The 19,258-nt window shown below is 51.1% G+C and overlaps 1 protein-coding gene across 4 annotated transcripts in view; it reads right to left on the minus strand.

The window, feature by feature from the left end:
- Positions 1–19,258, minus strand: part of RAB15 (RAB15, member RAS oncogene family) — a 39,910-nt gene that overhangs the window by 3,777 nt on the left and 16,875 nt on the right. For all 4 annotated transcript variants that reach the window (XM_065548917.1, XM_045396569.2, XM_015453896.3 and 1 more), the window contains exons 2-5: positions 2,919–2,979; positions 2,009–2,069; positions 1,482–1,559; positions 712–801 (exon numbers count right to left, since the gene is read on the minus strand). In XM_065548917.1, the coding sequence (XP_065404989.1) occupies positions 712–801; positions 1,482–1,559; positions 2,009–2,069; positions 2,919–2,965 (276 nt within the window). In that variant the 5' untranslated portion in view covers positions 2,966–2,979. The remainder of the gene's footprint in view (positions 1–711; positions 802–1,481; positions 1,560–2,008; positions 2,070–2,918; positions 2,980–19,258) is intronic.

A 19,258-nucleotide genomic window follows, 5' to 3' on the forward strand; every position in this document is an offset into this window, starting at 1 on the left:
ACTTGGCAGGCTGAGGCGGAAGAATTGCTTGAACTCAGGAGGCAGAGGTTGCAGTGAACCAAGATGGCACCACTGCACTCTAGTCTGGGTGACAAAGTGAGACTCCGTCTCGAAAAAAAGAAAAGAAAAAAAGAAAAAGAAAAGAATAATGACCAATATTTCTTTCTGCACTCTGGGAGGATGGTCTCCCTGCAAGCTTGGACATTTCCTCAGTGCCATCCTCCTACCCTTTCCGCCCCCATGGCTTCTCCAACTGTGGCTCTTTGTCTCCTCATTTGCCTCCTGGCTCTTTCCTGGGTAAGAAGGACAGGAGTGGGGGAGTGTGGGGTGGGATGGGAGATCATTTCCTGACCATAACATGGCAGCTAGGCCTGGATGCTGTCAGAGAAGTTGACAACCTGAAGTCCTTCATCACTAACACAGGGATGACCTCTTAAGCAGAGGGCAATCCTGCATTTGGGGACCTGGACTTGGAAGAGTTGCTGCCTATGACATCTTTGTTTCTGGATGGACCCTGAATCTCTGTGCTTCTGTCCTGAAACCCAGAGAACAAGCTTTCCGAGGATGGCCACTCCCCCAGGGCCTTGGGGTGCTGGGGACACGTGGGAGGACTTGCCGCTGGGGAACCCACCCCTGGATCCCCGTGCTCAGGACTGGCCCTAGAGGCCCAGCAGAGGACCTGGGGTGGACTTGCCTTTTCCCTCCACTTACCTGCTGCCCTTGCTCTCTTCCCACCTGCCGTTTCTGCTCCTCGTCGGCCTTATTCCCAATAAGGATCTTCTGGACGCCTTCTGGTGCGTACTAGGGACAAAGGATGGGCAGAACAGCCAGTGAGTGCTGTCCCCTGCCCCATTTTCCCCACAGAGTCTGCACTGCCTCCAGCCCACCACCAATTCCAGAGCCCTAGGGACAGGGTGGGCTGACTGGATGCAGGTGCCAGACTTCCCCAAGTGCCATGGCTGACTTCAAGGGTATCATGGGGACAGCTCAGGGTAGAAGACACTCTGGCTAAGACTGGTGCTTCCTTGGGTTGGACCACTGGTATCAGAGCTGGAAAGGACATTGGATGTAAGTCCAGCCCTCATTCTACAGGAATTGGGGACCCAGAGGATTCAAATGGCTTCGCAAGGCTCCACAGCGATTGTGCAGAGCCAGCACTAGATCCCAATCTTGCAACTCCATCTGGTCCAAGATTCCAGGGAAGAAGCTGCTTACAGGGCAGACTTGGAACTAATTCATTTCTGGGGAAGACACAGCCACGGAGGCCTGGCAGGGTATGGAGAGTGAAGGCATGGCAGCTTCGGTTTCTTCCCCATGTCTTACTCACCCAGAGGTCTTCATCCAGGGCTGTGGAAGGCAAAGCTTCCTGGAAGCATTTGCTCGCCCACCCTGAGAGCTCCGGCCTTCCCATCTGGCCCTCGCCTTGCCTTCCCCGGTGAGGTACCCTCTCTGCGCCCCAGCAGTGAGGTGGCATCTCCTACCTCATCCACGTCACTGACCCACTTCATGATGTGCTGGTAAGAGCGCTCGCTGCTAATGTCGTAGACCAAAAATATCCCCTGGAGAGAGAAATAGAGAGATGTATGTGATACGCACAGAGAGAGTGCAGTCATGGGGACAGAAGGGCCGTGGAACCTTAAAGGTTGGGTCCCACTCTCCCTTTTCCCTGCTCAGCACCCAGAAATGTCTCTTCTCTCAGACCCCACCACTGCCGCCTCCCAGGCCCATCACAGAACTCTCTACGGCAGGAAGGCACCACATGCTATGACCCGGATATTTGACCCAGGATGGAGGGCAGAAATCAGGGGTGAGGGCAGGGGCTGCCTGCAGTGACTGAGCCATGAACAATGGACGGACAAATGATCAGTGAACAGCTGAAAGATGCCCTGCACTCCTCGAAGCAGGCGAACCGTGTTTAGGGGATCCGTGCCACAGACATCTCAGATACCCAGAGCTGGGAATGTGGGTGACACCTTCCCACTTTGAAACCCTCAACGTGGTGGCTTACCTGGGCCCGCCGATAGTACTGCTTTGTGATGGTCTGGTATCTCTCCTGCCCTGCAGTGTCCCTGTGGGAGAAAGCCAGTCCCTCAGAGGGGCAGGGACCATGGGAACAGACAGGGAGGGGAAGAGCAGAGCTGTCCTCTTGCAGGAAAAACTGGGGAGCTGCAGGGTGAAAAACCAGAGGTGCTTGGATCCCCACGGGGATCTGCAGTCAGAGGCCTGGTCATCTGTGCTGGTGCTGACCAGGCCTGCGGGGCCTTGGCCCCTCCTGCCAACTGCCCTCCTGGCAGACACCAGAAGCCACAGCCAGAACAGGCCTTGGACAGCTCTCTGGAATCTGGCCACTGTGGCCAGATTTGTTTGGATGGGAGTTGGCAGGGGATGCTGCCACACCCCCAGTCCCTATGGGACCTCTGAAGGCAGTGCCCATACTGCTGTGGAATTGAGAGGGAGCTCTAAACCCTGGCAAAGGCAGTGCTTCCAAGACTCAGGCAGAGAGCCACAGCAGCACCCTCTGCTACTGTGGAAACTGCACCGTGCTGTCCTGAGGAACTCTCTCAGGATCTCGCCCTAAATGATGGGGGGTGTAGCCTCCTTCCTTCCAATCTTAACGCAGTGTGGCACAGCCCAAGGGCAAAGCCTAATCCTGAGACAAATTCCCCATGGTTAGTGTGCCAATTCCTTCTCATTCCTGCCCTTTGGTGCTTGTAGTCAATTCCATAAAGTTTCTTAGAGGTTGGAGATTAAGGCTCATAGGAAGAGATGGGCTTCTGAGACTTTGCTTCTCTCCATCATAGAGGTGGTCAGTTATCCCAGGTGAAGCCTAGGAATTTTACACATGGCAGGGACAGCTAAGGAGCAGCCCGAGGTACTCTCCTCCTACATCTGCCTCCTCCTCCTCCCCACCAACTCACCAAATCTGTATCCGCACTTTGATGCCGTCTACCTCTATGGTCTTCATCTTAAAGTCAACACCTGGAGAAAGGAAGAAAGCAAGAAAGTTAGAAAGGGCACCCATGAGAAATGAACAGGAAAGGGCCATGCAATCAATCACACTTGAAAGGTTTCCTTTCAGTTTAATTTGGCAAAGGTATGAAGTAATGTAAAGGCCTTCTTTAAGCAGGAACTGACTTTAAGGAAGTATCTGAAGCTTTGAAAGGGGCTTTCCTTCCTCCCTGAGCTGAAAGTTGCCAAAAGTGAAGGGCCTGGGGGACCAGGAGGAGGAGAGTGAATCTGGGGACATCTACTTCATCACTGCCTTACTCAACAGACTTAAAACATGTCTCATTCTAGTCATGTGTGAAGTCTTCCTATTTATACTTCTGGAGTGAATGCTGTGTTTATCCTTCCTGAAATTCTAATCTCTAGGAATAGCAACCCGCATTATTTGCCTGCTTTCTTCCGTCTCTCTCTCTGCCTTGTTAATAACCAGAAGGGGTCATAGTACCAGACCGTGGAGGGAGGAGGGCTCTTCCAACCCGTGATCGTACCTGAAGCCTCAGCACCCAGCCAAGGCCCACCAAAAAGGCCTCGTGGATCTTGGTTGCTGACTCACCCATTCACCACAGGAGGCGCTGTGGTTGACTAGAAGGAGCATGGGCTTTGGCGTCAGGCCTGAGCTTATCTCCTTACTCTGGCCACTCATAGCTCATTGCTATAACATCAGGCACCTTGCTTCACTGAGCCTCCATTTCCGCCTCAGTAAATGTCTTCATCAGGGATGTTACCAATATCTCAGAGGGTTGCTGAGGGAGCTGGATGAGATACAGCACCTGACCCAATTGACTACAGCTGTCATGAGCTAGTGCAGGGCTGGGTACATGCGGGTGCTTGTGAGTGACTGTCATAGGACCAGATGAAGAGGTAGTGGCATGGCATGTCACTGCGGGAGGGAAAGGAAGCACAGAGTTCCCACGATGCTTCATCCAAGGGCTGGAGGAGCTAAGCTGCCACGAGACACAAGAAACACGAGGGATTTGACAAACGCGTCCAGGGCAGAAACATATTAGAGAAATCTGCAGCAAGAGAAGTCAGCACCACCAGCAGCAGCCAGCTTGACTCTGAGTGACAACAGAGAGATGAGGGAGGTTGATTTGCTCACCATGCCTCTCCTCAACCCTAACTATACCCAGGCACTATGCCCAGGGATTCAAGAGCTACGTCTGGTGGGTGAATTAAGCTTATGTCTTTGTGTACTCCCTGGAGCAAGGTCAGGAGTGGGCAGGATCAGCCACAAGTTTCAGATGGGAACATGGTAGACTTCTGAACTGTCTACCACCAGCTGCACTGCCTGGCCCAAGAGGCCTGAAGGTGCCAGCATCACCACTGCCACTCCACCTCCGCATCAGTTATTTGCCAAATGGGAGACATCTTCCCTTGTCCGTGCTGTCCCCAGCTTTCTACAAAGGCAAACAAATTAAATTCTGTCTTTTCCTTCCCACCATCAAGACCAATCATCATTTAATTACAAGGGAAAAAAGATGCAGAACGGACAACCTGAACTAAATCGATTTGGTCAGACGTGAATCATTTTTCGCCTGCCCAAGCTGATTCATAGCCATTGAGCTGTACTTTTCCAAATGGGCAATGCCTGGCAGTCATTCTTCCGTGTGTGCAGAGAAACAGTGAAGAGGAGGAGGGAAGAAGGAAAGAAGGAAGAAGAGAGGCATCAGGCCTTGGGAGGCAGTAGTATGCTTATTCCTGCCTGGATCAGTGGTTATCAGACACCTGTTTCTCCCCCGTACCTGGCATAGAAGGGAATCAAGACATTCTTGTTTCATGATATAGCACCTTCTCCCAAGAAGAACGAGAGGTTTTCTCCAATTTGTAATATACCTGGTTTATCCTCACACTAGCCTAGCAAACCTGGCCAAGGACAGTGCCTTGTGCAAAGCCATCACAAGGGGGACAGGAAGAGAGAAGGTTTTATTTCCTTTATCCCACAAACATTTACGGGAACTTCCTATGTGCCCTGCATAGTGCTCAGTGCAGACAGAGCAGTGAAAAAGACGTGGCCCCTGCCCTCAGAGAGCCTAGTGGAAAGGAAACAACGGCTCACAGAGGTCAACGGCTAGCCAGGGTCAGCACAGCACGTGCAGAGATTCCAACACAGGTCCATCTGTGCCAGAGCCCATGCTGCCCCTTGCACGGGTTCTTAGGGGAGCGAGAGGAGAGTCACGTGTAGTTGGCTAGGCATGGAAGCCCTAACTCTGCTTAGTTTCCTGTTTGCCTGTGGATGCTTGAGAAGGACTTTGCTAGGAGAGGAACTTCCAATATTAAGGTGAATTTTTCCCTGTGAGAGAAGAGGAGATGGAGACATGAAAGCAGGCAACTGTCCCCAGAGACGGGACTGACAAGGAGAGACAGGGTACTCCACCGGAAGTGAGGCTGGGTGGCGACTCCTTCCCTCCTCCCTTACTTCTTAGCTATGTGGCGGGGGACCAAGGCTGGGAAATTTTGGGGCTCACAGCACTCTCCGGCCTCACCCACACCCCACCATCTTGCAACCTAGGTCTCACTGGCCACCTGGGAACATGTGTTTTATTCACCTTTTGGCTATCCATATGCATTCACATATGATGGAAGAAACAGAGTAAGTCTATGTCTTCTGAAGGATTTTCCTTCCTCCCTCCCCACCCATACAACCTTTCTTAAATTTAAAAAAGGTTAACAGCCCAAGGATCTTCAAGAGGAATCTATTGCTTCTGCGCTCTGTTCCCACATGGCCTGGGCCTTCCGTTGTGTCCACCTACCAGTCAAGCCCTGGCCCCAGTAACCCGTGCCCATCGTGGCTCCTTCCCTCTCCCTACGTGGCTGTTGGTTTTTTCCACTGCTGAGCACTGCAGGACAAAGTCAACACGCTGGCCTTATTGAGGCCTCTGCAGACGGATGCTTTCTCACCTTGGCCAGCCCTCGCAGCTGCTTAGCAAACTGTTTATTCACATGCGTGTTCACCTATCACTGTCCTCCCACTGAAGGCTTCAGCTCCAGGACACCCCCTCCCCACCCCTGCTCCCCACCCCTGTACTCTCAGCTGTTTTATGGCCCAGATGAATGCCTTTCCTCTGAAGCCACCCCCTTTCTTCAGGTTTTCCTCTGTTCTCTCTGCCTTCCCTCAGGGAAGAGTCCTCTATCCACATCTCACCTCTTTTCGGTCCTCATCAGCCCCACCTGGGCACACCCAGAGAGTCAGCCCTTTTTGTTGCATTTTTAGTATCCGTGGGAAGAAGAGATATTCTCCATCTATCTCTGCCTCCAGTGGTTTAACATTCTGGCACCTCTAAGGGCATATTTCTCAAATTTCCAGGTGCATGAGAATCACGCAGGGATTGAGTTAAAATGCAGATTCTGATCCGGTAGGTGTGGGGCAAGGCCTGAGACGCTGCAGGAAGCTCCCAGATGAACATGATGCCACTGCCCACATATCGCCTGAGTAGCAAGCTGTTCTCAAAGTGTATCCCTGGACCCGCAACATCAGCATCACCTGGAACTTGTTAGAAATGCAAATTCCGGCCACACACAGTGGCTCACGCCAGTAATCCCAAGACCTTGGGAGGCTGTGACGAGTGGATCACCTGAGGTCAGGAGTTTGAGACCAGCCTGGCCAACATGGCGAAACCCCCGTCTCTACTAAAAATGTGAAAATTAGCTGGTCATGCTGGCAGGCACCTGTAATCCCAGCTACTCAGGAGCGGGTTTGGGATGCGGGGCTGAGACAGGAGAATCGCTTTAACCCGAGAGGTGGAGGCTGCAGTGAGCTAAGATCGTGCCACTGCACTCCAGCCTGGGCAACAGAGCAAGACTCTGTCTCAAAAAAAAAAAAAAAAGAAGAAGAAGAAGAAGAAAAGAAAAAGAAATTATTGGGCCTTACCTCAGACCTATAGAATCAGGCCCTCTAGGTATGGGGCCCCACGGTCAGTTTCAATAAGCTCTCCTGGTGATTCTCACACATGCATAAGTTTGAGAACTACATTTGGACAAAAGTTTTGCACCTGAAGTGTCAAGAGAGGGAGCACAAGAGTTCTCTTTTCTCAGTGTGTGCTTTGCAGAGCTTCAGCTTTACAATCACCTGGGGTGACTTAAAACAAAAACAAAAACAATGACCTTGACTTGCCTAGACCTACTGAATCATAATTTGAGGGTGAGGCCCAGAAACCTGTATTTTTTTTTTTGAGACGGAGTCTCGCTGTGTCGCCCAGGCTGGAGTGCAGTGGCCGGATCTCAGCTCACTGCAAGCTCCGCCTCCCGGGTTTACGCCATTCTCCTGCCTCAGCCTCCCGAGTAGCTGGGACTACAGGCGCCCGCCACCTCGCCCGGCTAGTTTTTTGTATTTTTTTTAGTAGAGACGGGGTTTCACCGGGTTAGCCAGGATGGTCTCGATCTCCTGACCTCGTGATCCGCCCATCTCGGCCTCCCAAAGTGCTGGGATTACAGGCTTGAGCCACCGCGCCCGGCAGAAACCTGTATTTTTAACAGCACTGTGGGTAATACTAGATAGAAGAAGGTTCAAGAGCTATATATGTCATGGAAGAAACATCCATTGGCCTGGAGTCAGAAAGACCTGGTCCAAATCCTGGTTCTGGCACTTGCTGTGTAACTTCAGGCAAGTCTTAACTTCTCTTAGCTTCGTTTTGTTTGTTTGTTTGTTTGTTTGTTTGTTTGTTTGTTTGAGATGGAGTCTCACTGTGTTGCCAGGGATGGAGTGCAGTGGTGCAGTCATGGCTCACTGCAGCCTCAATCCTCCAGGACTCAAGAGATCCTCCCATCTCAGCCTCTGGGTAGCTGGGACTACAAGCGTGCACCACCATGCCCAGCTAATTTTTTTTTTTTAGTTTTTATAGAGATGAGGTCTCCCTGTATTGCCTAGACTAGTCTTGAACTCCTGGGCTCCAGTGATCCTCCCGCCTCAGCTTCCCACAGTGCTGGGATGACAGGCATGAGCCTCCGCACCAGGTCCATTTTCTTACGTGTAGAAGGAGAACACCACTTCCCACCCAAGGGCTGCGGTGGGATAAATTAAATGATGTCTATGAAGCAGTGACAGTGTAGTCCTCTCACTCCTACCTTCCCTCTGCTGAATAAAGGCTTCCTGGGGAGTCAGGAAAACCAGCCCAGAGAACCCTGAAGTGGAAGGCATTACAGAGTCCCGGTCCCTGCTATCCAGCTACCCATGCCAGCCGAGGGGCTACAGCATCAGCAGCATCAGAGAGTGTGTGAGAAATGCACATTCTCAGGGTTCGCCCAGCCCTACTCACTCTTTGGCACAAGGAAGTTTCAGAACCACACCCAGGTGCATAGTGCTTATCTTTATAGCGCACCCCTGAGCTATGGAATCCCTCAGCTCTTATGCGGCTCCCATGAAGTAGGCAGAAGTAGGTATTATCATTGTGAGCCACAGGGAAGCCAAGTAACTGACTCATGTTCCCACATCCCACAGCTGAGCTGGACAGGAAAGGTGGTGTCTTTTTTTTTTTTTTTTTTTTTTTGAGACTGAGTCTGGCTCTGTCGCCCAGGCTGGAGTGCAGTGGCCGGATCTCAGCTCACTGCAAGCTCTGCCTCCCGGGTTTACGCCATTCTCCTGCCTCAGCCTCCCGAGTAGCTGGGAACACAGGCGCCCGCCACTTCGCCCGGCTAGTTTTTTGTATTTTTTAGTAGAGATGGGGTTTCACCGTGTTAGCCAGGATGGTCTCGATCTCCTGACCTCGTGATCCGCCCGTCTCGGCCTCCCAAAGTGCTAGGATTACAGGCTTGAGCCACCACGCCCGGCCAAGGTGGTGTCTTAAATCCTACCCAGGGTATACTTCACTCGGCCAGAGGCTTCCCAACCCTGGGAGGCTGAGGAATCTTACCGCCTTTTCCCGCACACCCTGGCATACCCGATACCTTTTCTCTTTTTTCTTGATGGAGTCTTGCTCTGTCACCTAGGCTGGAGTGCAGTGGCTCGATCTCAGTTCACTGCAACCCCTGCCTCCTGGGTTCAAACGATTCTCCTGCCTCAGCCTCCCGAGTAGCTGGGATTACAGGCGCCCACCACACCCAGCTAATTTTTTGTATTTTTAGTAGAGTTGGGGTTTCACTGACATTATGCAGCATCTAGAAGTGAGGCAGGGGGCACACAGGGAGAAGCCCGTTGCTATGGTCTGAAGGTCTGTGTTCCTCCAGAATTCCCGTGTTGAAACTTAATCCCCAGTGCAGTGCTGGTGGGAGGTGAGGCCTTTGGGAGGTGACTCAGTCGTGATGTTACAGCCCTTATGCGTGGGACTAATGCCCTTATAAAAGAGGCCTGAGGGAGTTGTTCCCTCTTCTGCCATGTGAGGATGGAGCTAGAAGGTGCCACTTTGTCACAGAGACTTCTGGTGTCAGCCTTCACCAGACCTGAATCTGCTGGCACCCTGATCTTGGACTTCCCAGCCTCCCAAACTGTGAGCAATACATTTCTCTTGCTTTAAATTACTCAGCTAAAGGCATTTTGTTACAGCAGCCAGCCCTAACTGACTAAGACACCCACCATAGCCTATTTTCTCCTTGCTCCTTGGCATGGTTCATGATTCCAGTAAGTCCATATTCCTCACCCTGACAGTGTCCCTATAAGACAGTCTACTTCCTTTCTTGGGTACAGAAAGAAATAGGGCACAGAAGTGTTAAGAAACAAGCAAACCACCTCTACACAGCTCTGGCAGAGGTTCTCGGAGACGCTAGGAGCCCCAGGAGGAGAAAGTCAGAAAGACGGGCCCTCTCCCAACCAGGTGCCCAAAGCATGGAGAGCAGCTGATTGTTTTTCCCAGCACATCAGATATGCCCATCATGGTGCCTGCCACACCCTGTGGACCTTTCTGGCTAGAACAGCTTAGCCCCAAACCTCAGCTCAGAGAAGCAGGGCTGGGTGCAGCATGTTCTTTGTGGAGAAGCAGGTTCACACTGGACCATTAACAGGTTTGCTGGTGACCCACAGGGTGACCTGGCCAGCAGAGGCAAGGAAGCTTAGCTAAGCCAATCAAACCAGCTCACTCCAGGCGGGGCAGAGGGGACTGACCAGTTGGTAATGAGCAGGGCATGAGGTAGACAAACATGCAGAAAGGAGCAGAGACGCCTAAGGATGATGAACATGCTGACTGCAGCTGGGGCTGGGGACAGTGGATCGTAGCACAGCCACGGGTCCAGACCAGACTCCAAGTTCAGCCCATGGGTATCCGCAGAGCACACGCACCTTTTCTTAGTGAACCTCAAGTGCCTCAGGATTGGCCACTGCTGCCTAATGGCTCCCCCAAGCTGGTGGGCCAGATGCTTCAACAAGGGGACTGGAAGGCAGACCCCTAAACCATTGCTCCCTGCCCTTACTGCCCCTATTTTTGTCTTCTAGTCTCAACTACACAAAAAGAACCTAAGGGGCAGAGAATACATTTTGTGGTTGACAAAGCATTTGTTTTGTTTGCTTGTTTTTTAAATCTCTGCCACGTAGTGCCAGCATAGTGCCAGGCATAAAGAAGCAATTCCAAAACAAATTCTAAATAAATAAATAAATAAATAAATAAATAAATAAATAGGCCAAGCACAGTGGCTCACACCTGTAATCCCAACATTTTGGGAAGACGAGGTGGGAGGATTGCTTGAGCCCAGGAGTTCAAGACCAGACTGGACAAGAAAGTGAGACCCCATCTCTAGAAAAAAATAAACAAACAAACAAAAACCCAGGTGTGATGGTGTCCACCTATAGTCCCAGCTACTTGGGAGGCTGAGGCAGGGGGATCACTGAGTCTGGGAGGTTGAGGCTGCACTCCAGCCTGAGTGACAGAGCAGGACCCTGTCTCAAAAGAAAGAAAGAAAAAAAAAAAAGCAATTCCATGAGGGGGATCTCTCCCCAACCCCAGAGAGCATAAGAAGGGCTGTGTGCCTGAGGCTTAAGAGCAGGGGGACGTGTCCTGCCACCTGATGCCTCACAGACATTGGCAAGAAAAGTTCCTCAGTGAAGTGATGGTGCCATGCAACCATGGCCTGAGGCAGCCCCGGGCCCCATCCTCATCCTGCTGTGACTCTGGCTGTGTAGCCTGTGCCCCAGCAGCTGCCAGGCCACAACTGGAGCCCAAAGGTGCTGGGAGAGCATTGCTGTTGGAGAACTGGGAAGACAGGCAGGGCCCTCCTCTGGGCACCGGGGGCAGGGGCAGGAGAGAGGGATGCAGCAGGGGAGACACCTGGCACTCATGTGGTTCCTAAGCTAGCTCGCCTTGGGTGGGCAAACAGGGAAGAACTTGATGCCTCCCCAGTTCAGCAGTGGAGGTGCTGTGACGCTTACAGAGAGGAGGAGGCAGGGCACATCCACGCTAAAGAACACTCCTTCCCATCACTGTCTCCCTCCCTAGAAAGCTCTAGAAAACATGGAGGAAGTATGGCTCAAGACACAGAGTGGCCTGGCCATTAAGAGCACAAATAGGAGGTCAAGTTTGGTTCCAGTCCTGCCTTTATCACTAATTACCTGCACGGTGTTGGGGAAGCCAGTTAGCCTATCTTTGCCTCAGTTTCCTCACCTGTAAAGTGGGGATGACAGAGAATTCTCAGAGAATTTTTTTTTGAAGATTGTGAGATAAGGTGTAAAACCCATAACACAGGGTCTGGCACGCAGAGCTTTATTAAATGTTAGCAGAAGCAGCTGTCAGGCCCCCTTAGGGAAAGATGAGATTAGCGAGCCCAGAGCTGCAGGAGGGGAAATGGAAAGAGCTCTAGGATGTAGAAGGAGGCTTATGTTGGGGAGAGGAAGGAGAGTGGAGCAGAGATGAAGCCTAAGCCAGCACTCAGCTGGAATGTTTCAACGAACAGAGGAAATGACGCCCCCTGTGGGGCCCAGATGGCTCCCAGAGTCTGGCTACAACCTACATTCTGGCACAGGTAAGGTGTGCCTACTAGCGGGCCAGCACCTCATGGGTTAAGGGAAGGTGCCAGCTTGCCTGCCTGCCAGCCAAGCACCACATGCTTCAGTGGAAACAGGGCTGCCTCTGGGTGCCAAATGTTATCACCAGGATCAATCACAGCCCAAAGGACCAGCAGTGCGACCTGAGCTTTTCATTAGTAATGAGACTCCACAATGAGGAACAACCTAATACACCTGAAACCCAAGGCAGACACGCAATCCCCGGAGCCAGGCCAGCTCCAGTTACCAAGCACAGGTCCCAGGAGTGCCCCAGCCCCTCCCACTGCAGGAAACCAGCATGTGCAGGCCATGTGCACCTCCTGTGGGTTGTGGCAGGAGGTCACCGCTAAAGAGGTCACCCTGTACAATCCTAAAACACCAAAAAAGACCCCATTCACACAGGGATCCTGGGAGCTGATATGGTTTAGCTGTGTCCCCACCCAAATCTCATCATCTCTGGTGTATGCAGAGATGAGGGGTCAGTGCCTTAGACTAAGGTCCATGTTGCCTGTTGGTCAGAGCTAGTATCAGATGATGCCCATCAGCTCAGCCAGGTTGCTGGAGTGACCCTCCAGGGCCCCCTCTGCAGCAAGGGCACTCTGGAGTAAGGAATCTCTAGGGCTCAAGCACTCCCTCCAGCCTCATCATCTTAAGAGTCTCAAGCCCGGGCATGGTGGCTCACACCTGTAAACCCAGCACTTTGGGAGGCCAAGGTGTGAGGATCACTTGAACCCAAGGAGTTCAAGATCAGTCTGGGCAACATAGTGAGACCACATCTATGCAAAAAATTAAAAAATTAGCCAGGTGTGGTGGTACCCACCAGTGGGCCCAGCTACTCAGAAGACTGAGGTAAGAGGATCACCTGAACCTGAGCCCAGGAGGCTGAGGCTGCAATGAGCTGAGATCACGCCACTGCACTCCAGTCTGGGAGATAGTGCAAGACTCTGTCTTAAAAAAAAAAAAAAAAAAAAAAACAGCCCGGGCGTGGTGGCTCATGCCTGTAATCCTAGCATTTTGGGAGGCCGAGGCAGGTGGGTCACCTGAGGTCAGGAGTTCGAGACCAGCCTGGCCAACATGGCAAAACCTCGTCTCTACTAAAAACACAAAAATTAGCCAGGCATGGTGGCAGGCTCCTGGAATCCCAGCTACTCAGGAGGCTGAGGCACAAGAATCGCTTGAACCTGGGAGGCAGAGGTTGCAATGAGCCAAGATTGTGCTACTGCACTCCAGTCTGGGGGATACAGTGAGACTCTGTCTCAAAAAACAAAACAAACAAACAAAAAACAGTCCCAAGAAACCAATACTACCTATAACTTCCCTCAGGGAAGAACGGAAGTCCTGTAGGAAAATGCATTCATTCATTCCTTCATTTGTTCATTCATTCATTCAAACTGTTATTGAATGCTTACAATGTGCCAGGAACTAAGCTAGATACTAGAAGACAAGCTATGAACAGCACAAAAAGATCCTTTTCATCAGAGCTTCATTCTAGTGGGCAAGACAGATACAAGTAATGAATACCTAATTTCAGAGAGCCATATGTGATAAGAAGCAACTGTGGGATAAAGTAGAGGGTGAGGAGACTCCAAGCACAAGTGACTTTAGACTGGCTGGCCAGAGAAGACATTTTGAGCTGAGACCTGAACGACAAGAAGGTACCAGCAGGGAGATCCAAAGAATCAGGTAGAAGAAGCAGCAAAGATCCTATGGCAGGACACATTTCAGTCAAACTCATAGTTCCTAGGAAGAGGGTTAATGATACTCTCTCCTTTGTTACAAAAGGGGAACTGCAGCAAGGCCCCTCCCTTCTCTCAGATCTTGTGGGGACCCTCACATGTGCACCTGCATCTGTATTGTTTACTGCGTGTCTTCTAGCATCTGGCTTAGTTCCTGGAACACAGTCAGCATTCAATAGCACTTACATTTCTCTGGAGGTGCAAACCTGAAGAATGCACCAAGAAACTTCTCAAACGCCAGTAAGGCCAACTTCAGAACTCCCCACTCCTATGTGATGCTGAGATCTCTATACACTGAATAAATGCCATGCGTAAAGCCCACCGTTCCTGTGTACATAGTAGGTACATAGTAAGTATACAGAGTAGATAATCAGGATCAGTGTTCCCCTTCCCCCACTTTTTTTGAGACAGGGCCTCACTCTGTCACCCAGGCTGGAGTGCAGTGGTACGATCTCGGCTCACTGCAACCTCCAACTCCTGTGTTAAAGTGATTCTCCTGCCTCAGCCTCCCAAGTAGCTGGGACTACAGGCGTGCTCTACCACACGCAGCTAATTTTTGTATTTTTAGTAGAGATGGGGTTTCACCATGTTGACCAGGCTGGGTCTTCCCCTTGCTTTTCCCACTGCCTTTTGCACAGACCTCGCTACAGCCTTGGTGACATGTGCAGTGTGCTCCAGCCACCCCGTCTCACTCCCCATTGGCAGCTTCTGGAACTGGGTCTCACCTCCCTAAGCCTGCTACTTAGGCCAGCGGGCACCACAGAGGCAGCTAATACCCACCAGGCTACTGACCACTCACTCCTCCAGCCTCCTCCTCAGGCAGGGCTGTGCTGACTGGTAGCAAAAGGTTCAGGGAAGAAGAGACTGGGACATGAAGACTCAGAAGCAAACATCTTAGAAAGAAGAGGGCTTCCAGATGCACCTGCGCTCACCCACAGTCAGCAAAGCAATCTCCAACAAGGGGCTTCTTGAACTTCAGCTGGTATGACCATGGTATGGCCACTCCAGCTGGCCCCAGCAAAGCTGAAGAGGAGCAGCCCCACTCGAGGTGTTCTCCACAGCACCTCCTACAGGGAAGAGCATGTGTGCTTCCCCTACCCCCATGGCCCCCCGAGAATCCTGCTTCGTCTTCCAGACTCCACTCAAATGTCACTTCCTCTTCGAAGACTTCACCAGCCTCCCGGGAGGGATTCTCCCTCCTCTGTGATTCCAAAGCATCCTGACATTTCTTTGGCATAATATTCTGCTTGTTTGGATGTCTGATTCCCAGCTACACTGCAAGCTCCCAGAGGGCAAAGCAGCATCCCGTTCATTTCAGACTCTCACTGCCTGGCAGCAGGTAGATCACTAAATATTATTCAACAAAGTTGAGTAAATAAAAACAAAAATGAATGAGCGAGTGAATAAATGAGTGAATGAAGTCAGCACATACCTAGAGAAAAGATGGGCAAAGAGAAAATTTTAATCAGGGAAGAACAATTAGAAAATAACCCACTTTTAGGCCGGGCACAGTGCCTCACGCCTTTAATCCCAGCACTTTGGGAGACTGAGGTGGGCAGATCACGAGGTCAGGAGATCGAGACCATCCTTCCTGGCCAACATGGTGAAACCTGTCTCTATTAAAATACAAAAAATTAGCGTGGTGGTGTGCACCTGTAGTCCCAGCTACTCGGGCGGCTTAGGCAGGGGAATCACTTGAACCTGGGAGGTAGAGGTTGCAGTGAGACGAGATCTCCACTGCTCTTCAGCCTGGTGAGAGAGCAAGACTCTGTTTCAAAAAAAAAAAAAGAAAGAAAGAAAAGAAAATAACCCGCTTTTTTTGTTTTTGAGACTGAGTCTCACTCTGTCACCCAGGCTGGAGTGCAGTGACGCGATCTCGGCTTGCTGCAACCTTCACCTCCCAGGTTCAAGCAATTCTGCTGCCTCAGCCTCCCGAGTAGCTGGGATTACAGGCACCTGCCACAACACCCGGCTAATTTTTTGTATTTTTAGTAGCGATGAGGTTTCACTATGTTGGCTGGGCTGGTCTCAAACTCCTGACCTTGTGATCCGCCCACCTCAGCCTCCCAAAGTGCTGGGATTACAGGAGCGAGCCACCACGCCCGGCCATAACCCACATTTTAAAGCCAACTATTAGCCCTTTCTATAGTTCATGGTGCCATGGTCACAGAGTTCTCAGTAATTTTTTTTTTTTTTCCTGAGACAGGCTGGAGTACAGTGGTATGATCACAGCTCACTGTAGCCTCCAACTCTTGGGCTCAAGCAATCCTTCCACTTCAGCCTCCCGAGTAGTTAGGACTACAGGCACATGCCACTATGACCAGTTAATTACAAGTTTTGTTTGTTTGTTTGTTTTTTAAGAGATGGGGTTGGCCAGGTGCAGTGGTTCACTCCTGTAATCCCAGCACTTTGGGAGGCCGAGGCAGGTGGATCACCTGAGGTCAGGAGTTCGAGACCAGCCTGGCCAACATGGCAAAACCCTGTGTCTTCTAAAAATATAAAAAATTAGCCGGGCGTGGTGGCGGGCGCCTGTAATCCCAGCTACTCAGGAGGCTGAGGCAGAAGAATCGCTTGAACCCGGGAGACGGAAGTTGCAGTGAGCCAAGATCGAGCCATTGCATTCCAGCCTGCACAACAGAACTAGACTTCGTCTCAAAAATGAATAAATAAATAAAATAAAATAAAACAGGGCTGATGATTAGCCCCTTCTTCCTCAGTGGGAGGAATTACGTGTCCAGGAAGCCCTGTGTTCCCCTTGACGAAGCTCACTGATCAGAGAGAAAACCCTAGGAGAGGGCAGAGGCCTATACAGAAAACTGGCAGTTTCACAGGGAAACCGGTGCAAAGATTGGATTACAGAAGAAGGCACTCTGAGAAGAGCTGGCAATCAGGGTAGAAGGATAATGGCCAAATATCAGCTTTCATGTTATAAAGCTCATCACCAGCCTGTTTGGGGAGCAGGGAGAAGGAAGGAGGAGGAGGAAGGAACAGAAACCAGGGAGTGCAGGGAGGCAGAAGGAACTGGTGCTCCCAGCTGTGGGTGCATCTGCGGATCTGTGAACGTGGCACAGATGCAGAGCAGCGGAAACCCTCTGCAGGCTTCAGATATGTTCCTTCCCAAGGTCATGTCCTTGGGGAAGGGGTGGGAGGCCAGGTCTGTGCCTGTGTCAGGAGGAGAAACAGAGGCCTGAGGCAGAGTGATACCTGGCAGGGGCCCAAGCCTTGAGACAAGGCCACCCCATCCTCTTCTCTCAGGTCACCCCACTGCTTCACACCTCCTCACCACCTCACTCTTCCTTCTGAGACCCTGGCACTGCCAGGGGAAAGGGGGTACTAGAGCAGAAACTGAAATGAGACACAGCTTCTATGCACTCCCCTGGAATGTAAGTCAGCTCCTTGGTTTCTCTCTGTTTTGGTCACCACTGTATCCCCAGATCTAAGCATGGCACCTGGCATGTAGTTGGTGCTCAGTAAATAGTGCCTGAATGACTGAGGGTACAAGTGGTGGATATGCAGGATGACCTCCCAGCACGCTAACAGTGTATTCATCTCTACAACATTCTTATAGCTAGGAATAATAATAGCCGGGCGTGGTGGCGGGCGCCTGTAATCCCAGCTACTCAGGAGGCTGAGGCAGGAGAATCCCTTGAACCCGGGAGACGGAAGTTGCAGTGAGCCGAGATTGTGCCACTGCACTCCAGCCTGGGCGACAGAGCGATACTGCATCTCAAATAAATAAATAAATAAATAAATAAATAAATAAATAAATATAATGATAATATAATGATAGCATCTATTATTTTATCGAGGGCTCTGCCAAGTGCTTCGTATGCGCTAGGCTCTATAATCTTCACAACAATCTTTAAGAAAGACTCTGTTACCATCTTCAATTTACAGATGCAGAAATGAAGCACAAAGATGTCATCAAAGTGTCTGAAGGTCACAGGGCCAGTAAGGCCACGGGAAATGTGCATGTTAATCTGGGCTCTTTCCATTCTGCTAACTGCTTCTCACCTTCCCTTCCTTTCTGGGTACCAGGGGAACAGAGTAGGTAGAGACTGGTCTCAGGCTGCCTGAAGGCTGACACAGACCCAGCCCTGACCCTCTCACAACATCACACTGCATTTGCCCCCAGCTCCTCTCAGTCTAGAAACCTGCAAACCCCAGGATCCTAGTGTCTAAGCACAGGCCCCAGTGTCTGTTAGGTCACTCGGTTCCAGGCTTGGATCTAGCCCCACCCCCTCCCTCACCCTCTCCCACCTCCTCAGTCACAAGCCCTTGCCCCAGGCAGCCAAGCTAGTCCCAACAGAACTCCCTGAGAAAGGTGACATAGCAGCAGCAACCCAACCTGAGAAAGCGCCCTGAAGCCACAGCAGCCCAACCCGTCCAACCAGATCACCCTCCTCCTCACCCAGAAGGAGTGCAGCCTGGAGGGTGGCTTCCAAAACCAAAGGTCCAGGGAGTAGGTGACAGGTCTACTCAGGGAAGACTAAGGATGGGAGGGAGAAAACCAACTCCTGAGGGAGTGAGGTAGCTCATGCCTATAATCCCAGCACTTTGGATGGCTGAGGCTAGGGGATCACGAGTCCAGGAGTTCGAGACCAGCCTGGGTAACATAGTGAAACCCCATCTCTACAAAACATACAAACATTAGCTGAATGTGGTGGCATGTGCCTGTAGTCCCAGCTACTCGACAGGCTGAGGTGGGAGGATTGATTGAGTTTAGGAGATCGAGGCTGCAGTGAGCTGTGATTGTGCCACACTCCAGACTGGGCGACAGAGTGAAACCTAGTCTCAAAAAAAAAAAAAAGGAAAGAAAAAGAAAATAAAAGAAAACTCCTGAGCAGTCTCTTCAGTTTCCATCGTGGTTTACATCATCTCACTCCTGGCCACCATGCAGAAAGGTCCTCAAAGGTCCCCTGAACATAGATGTTCACATGTATGACACCTTCTCCCTAACCTGGTCATGGCACAGGTCCCATGAGATTACTTCAGAAGTTGCCAGGTTGATTGGTTTGAACCACTCCCCATTCTGGAGGGAAACTAGAACAGGTGACTGTGTGGAAGTTGGTGTTGGTACCACTGGGCGTGAGGGGCCATTCAGAGGTTCCTCCATGCCCAGATACTACTGCAGCCCCTGACTAGTCTCCCTGCTTCAAGTCTTAACCTCTTCTTCCAGCCAACCTCATTAGTACCCTACTCAAAACCCCTCCTACCATTGCTAAGGTTCATGTTCCACCTCCTTAGCCAGGCTCTCTCAATGCCTTCTGCCAACTGGTCCCTGGGTTCATTCATTAATTTAACAATAGGCATTGAGATCTGCCTGGCCCTGTAGTAGGGACTATGAAAACAATGAGGAATAAGATTTGGTCGCACCATCAAGGCACTTATAGTTTGGGAGACAGAGAGAGAAACAGAGGAACGTTCTCGCTTTTCTGAAGAATCCCTTCTGTTGCAGCTAAACTGCCTAGAGCCCCACAGACACCCACTCAATCCCACCTCTGTTATCTCTGCTCATGTTACTCCATCTGCTCCCTTCTGCTGCAGGAACTGACGAGCAGCCCACACTGAGGCCTAGCTTCAGCCTTCCCTGCCGGTTCTAGTCCATGGGGGCCTC

This window comes from Macaca fascicularis, chromosome 7, assembly GCF_037993035.2.
Source record: "Macaca fascicularis isolate 582-1 chromosome 7, T2T-MFA8v1.1".
Lineage (NCBI taxonomy): Eukaryota > Metazoa > Chordata > Mammalia > Primates > Cercopithecidae > Macaca > Macaca fascicularis.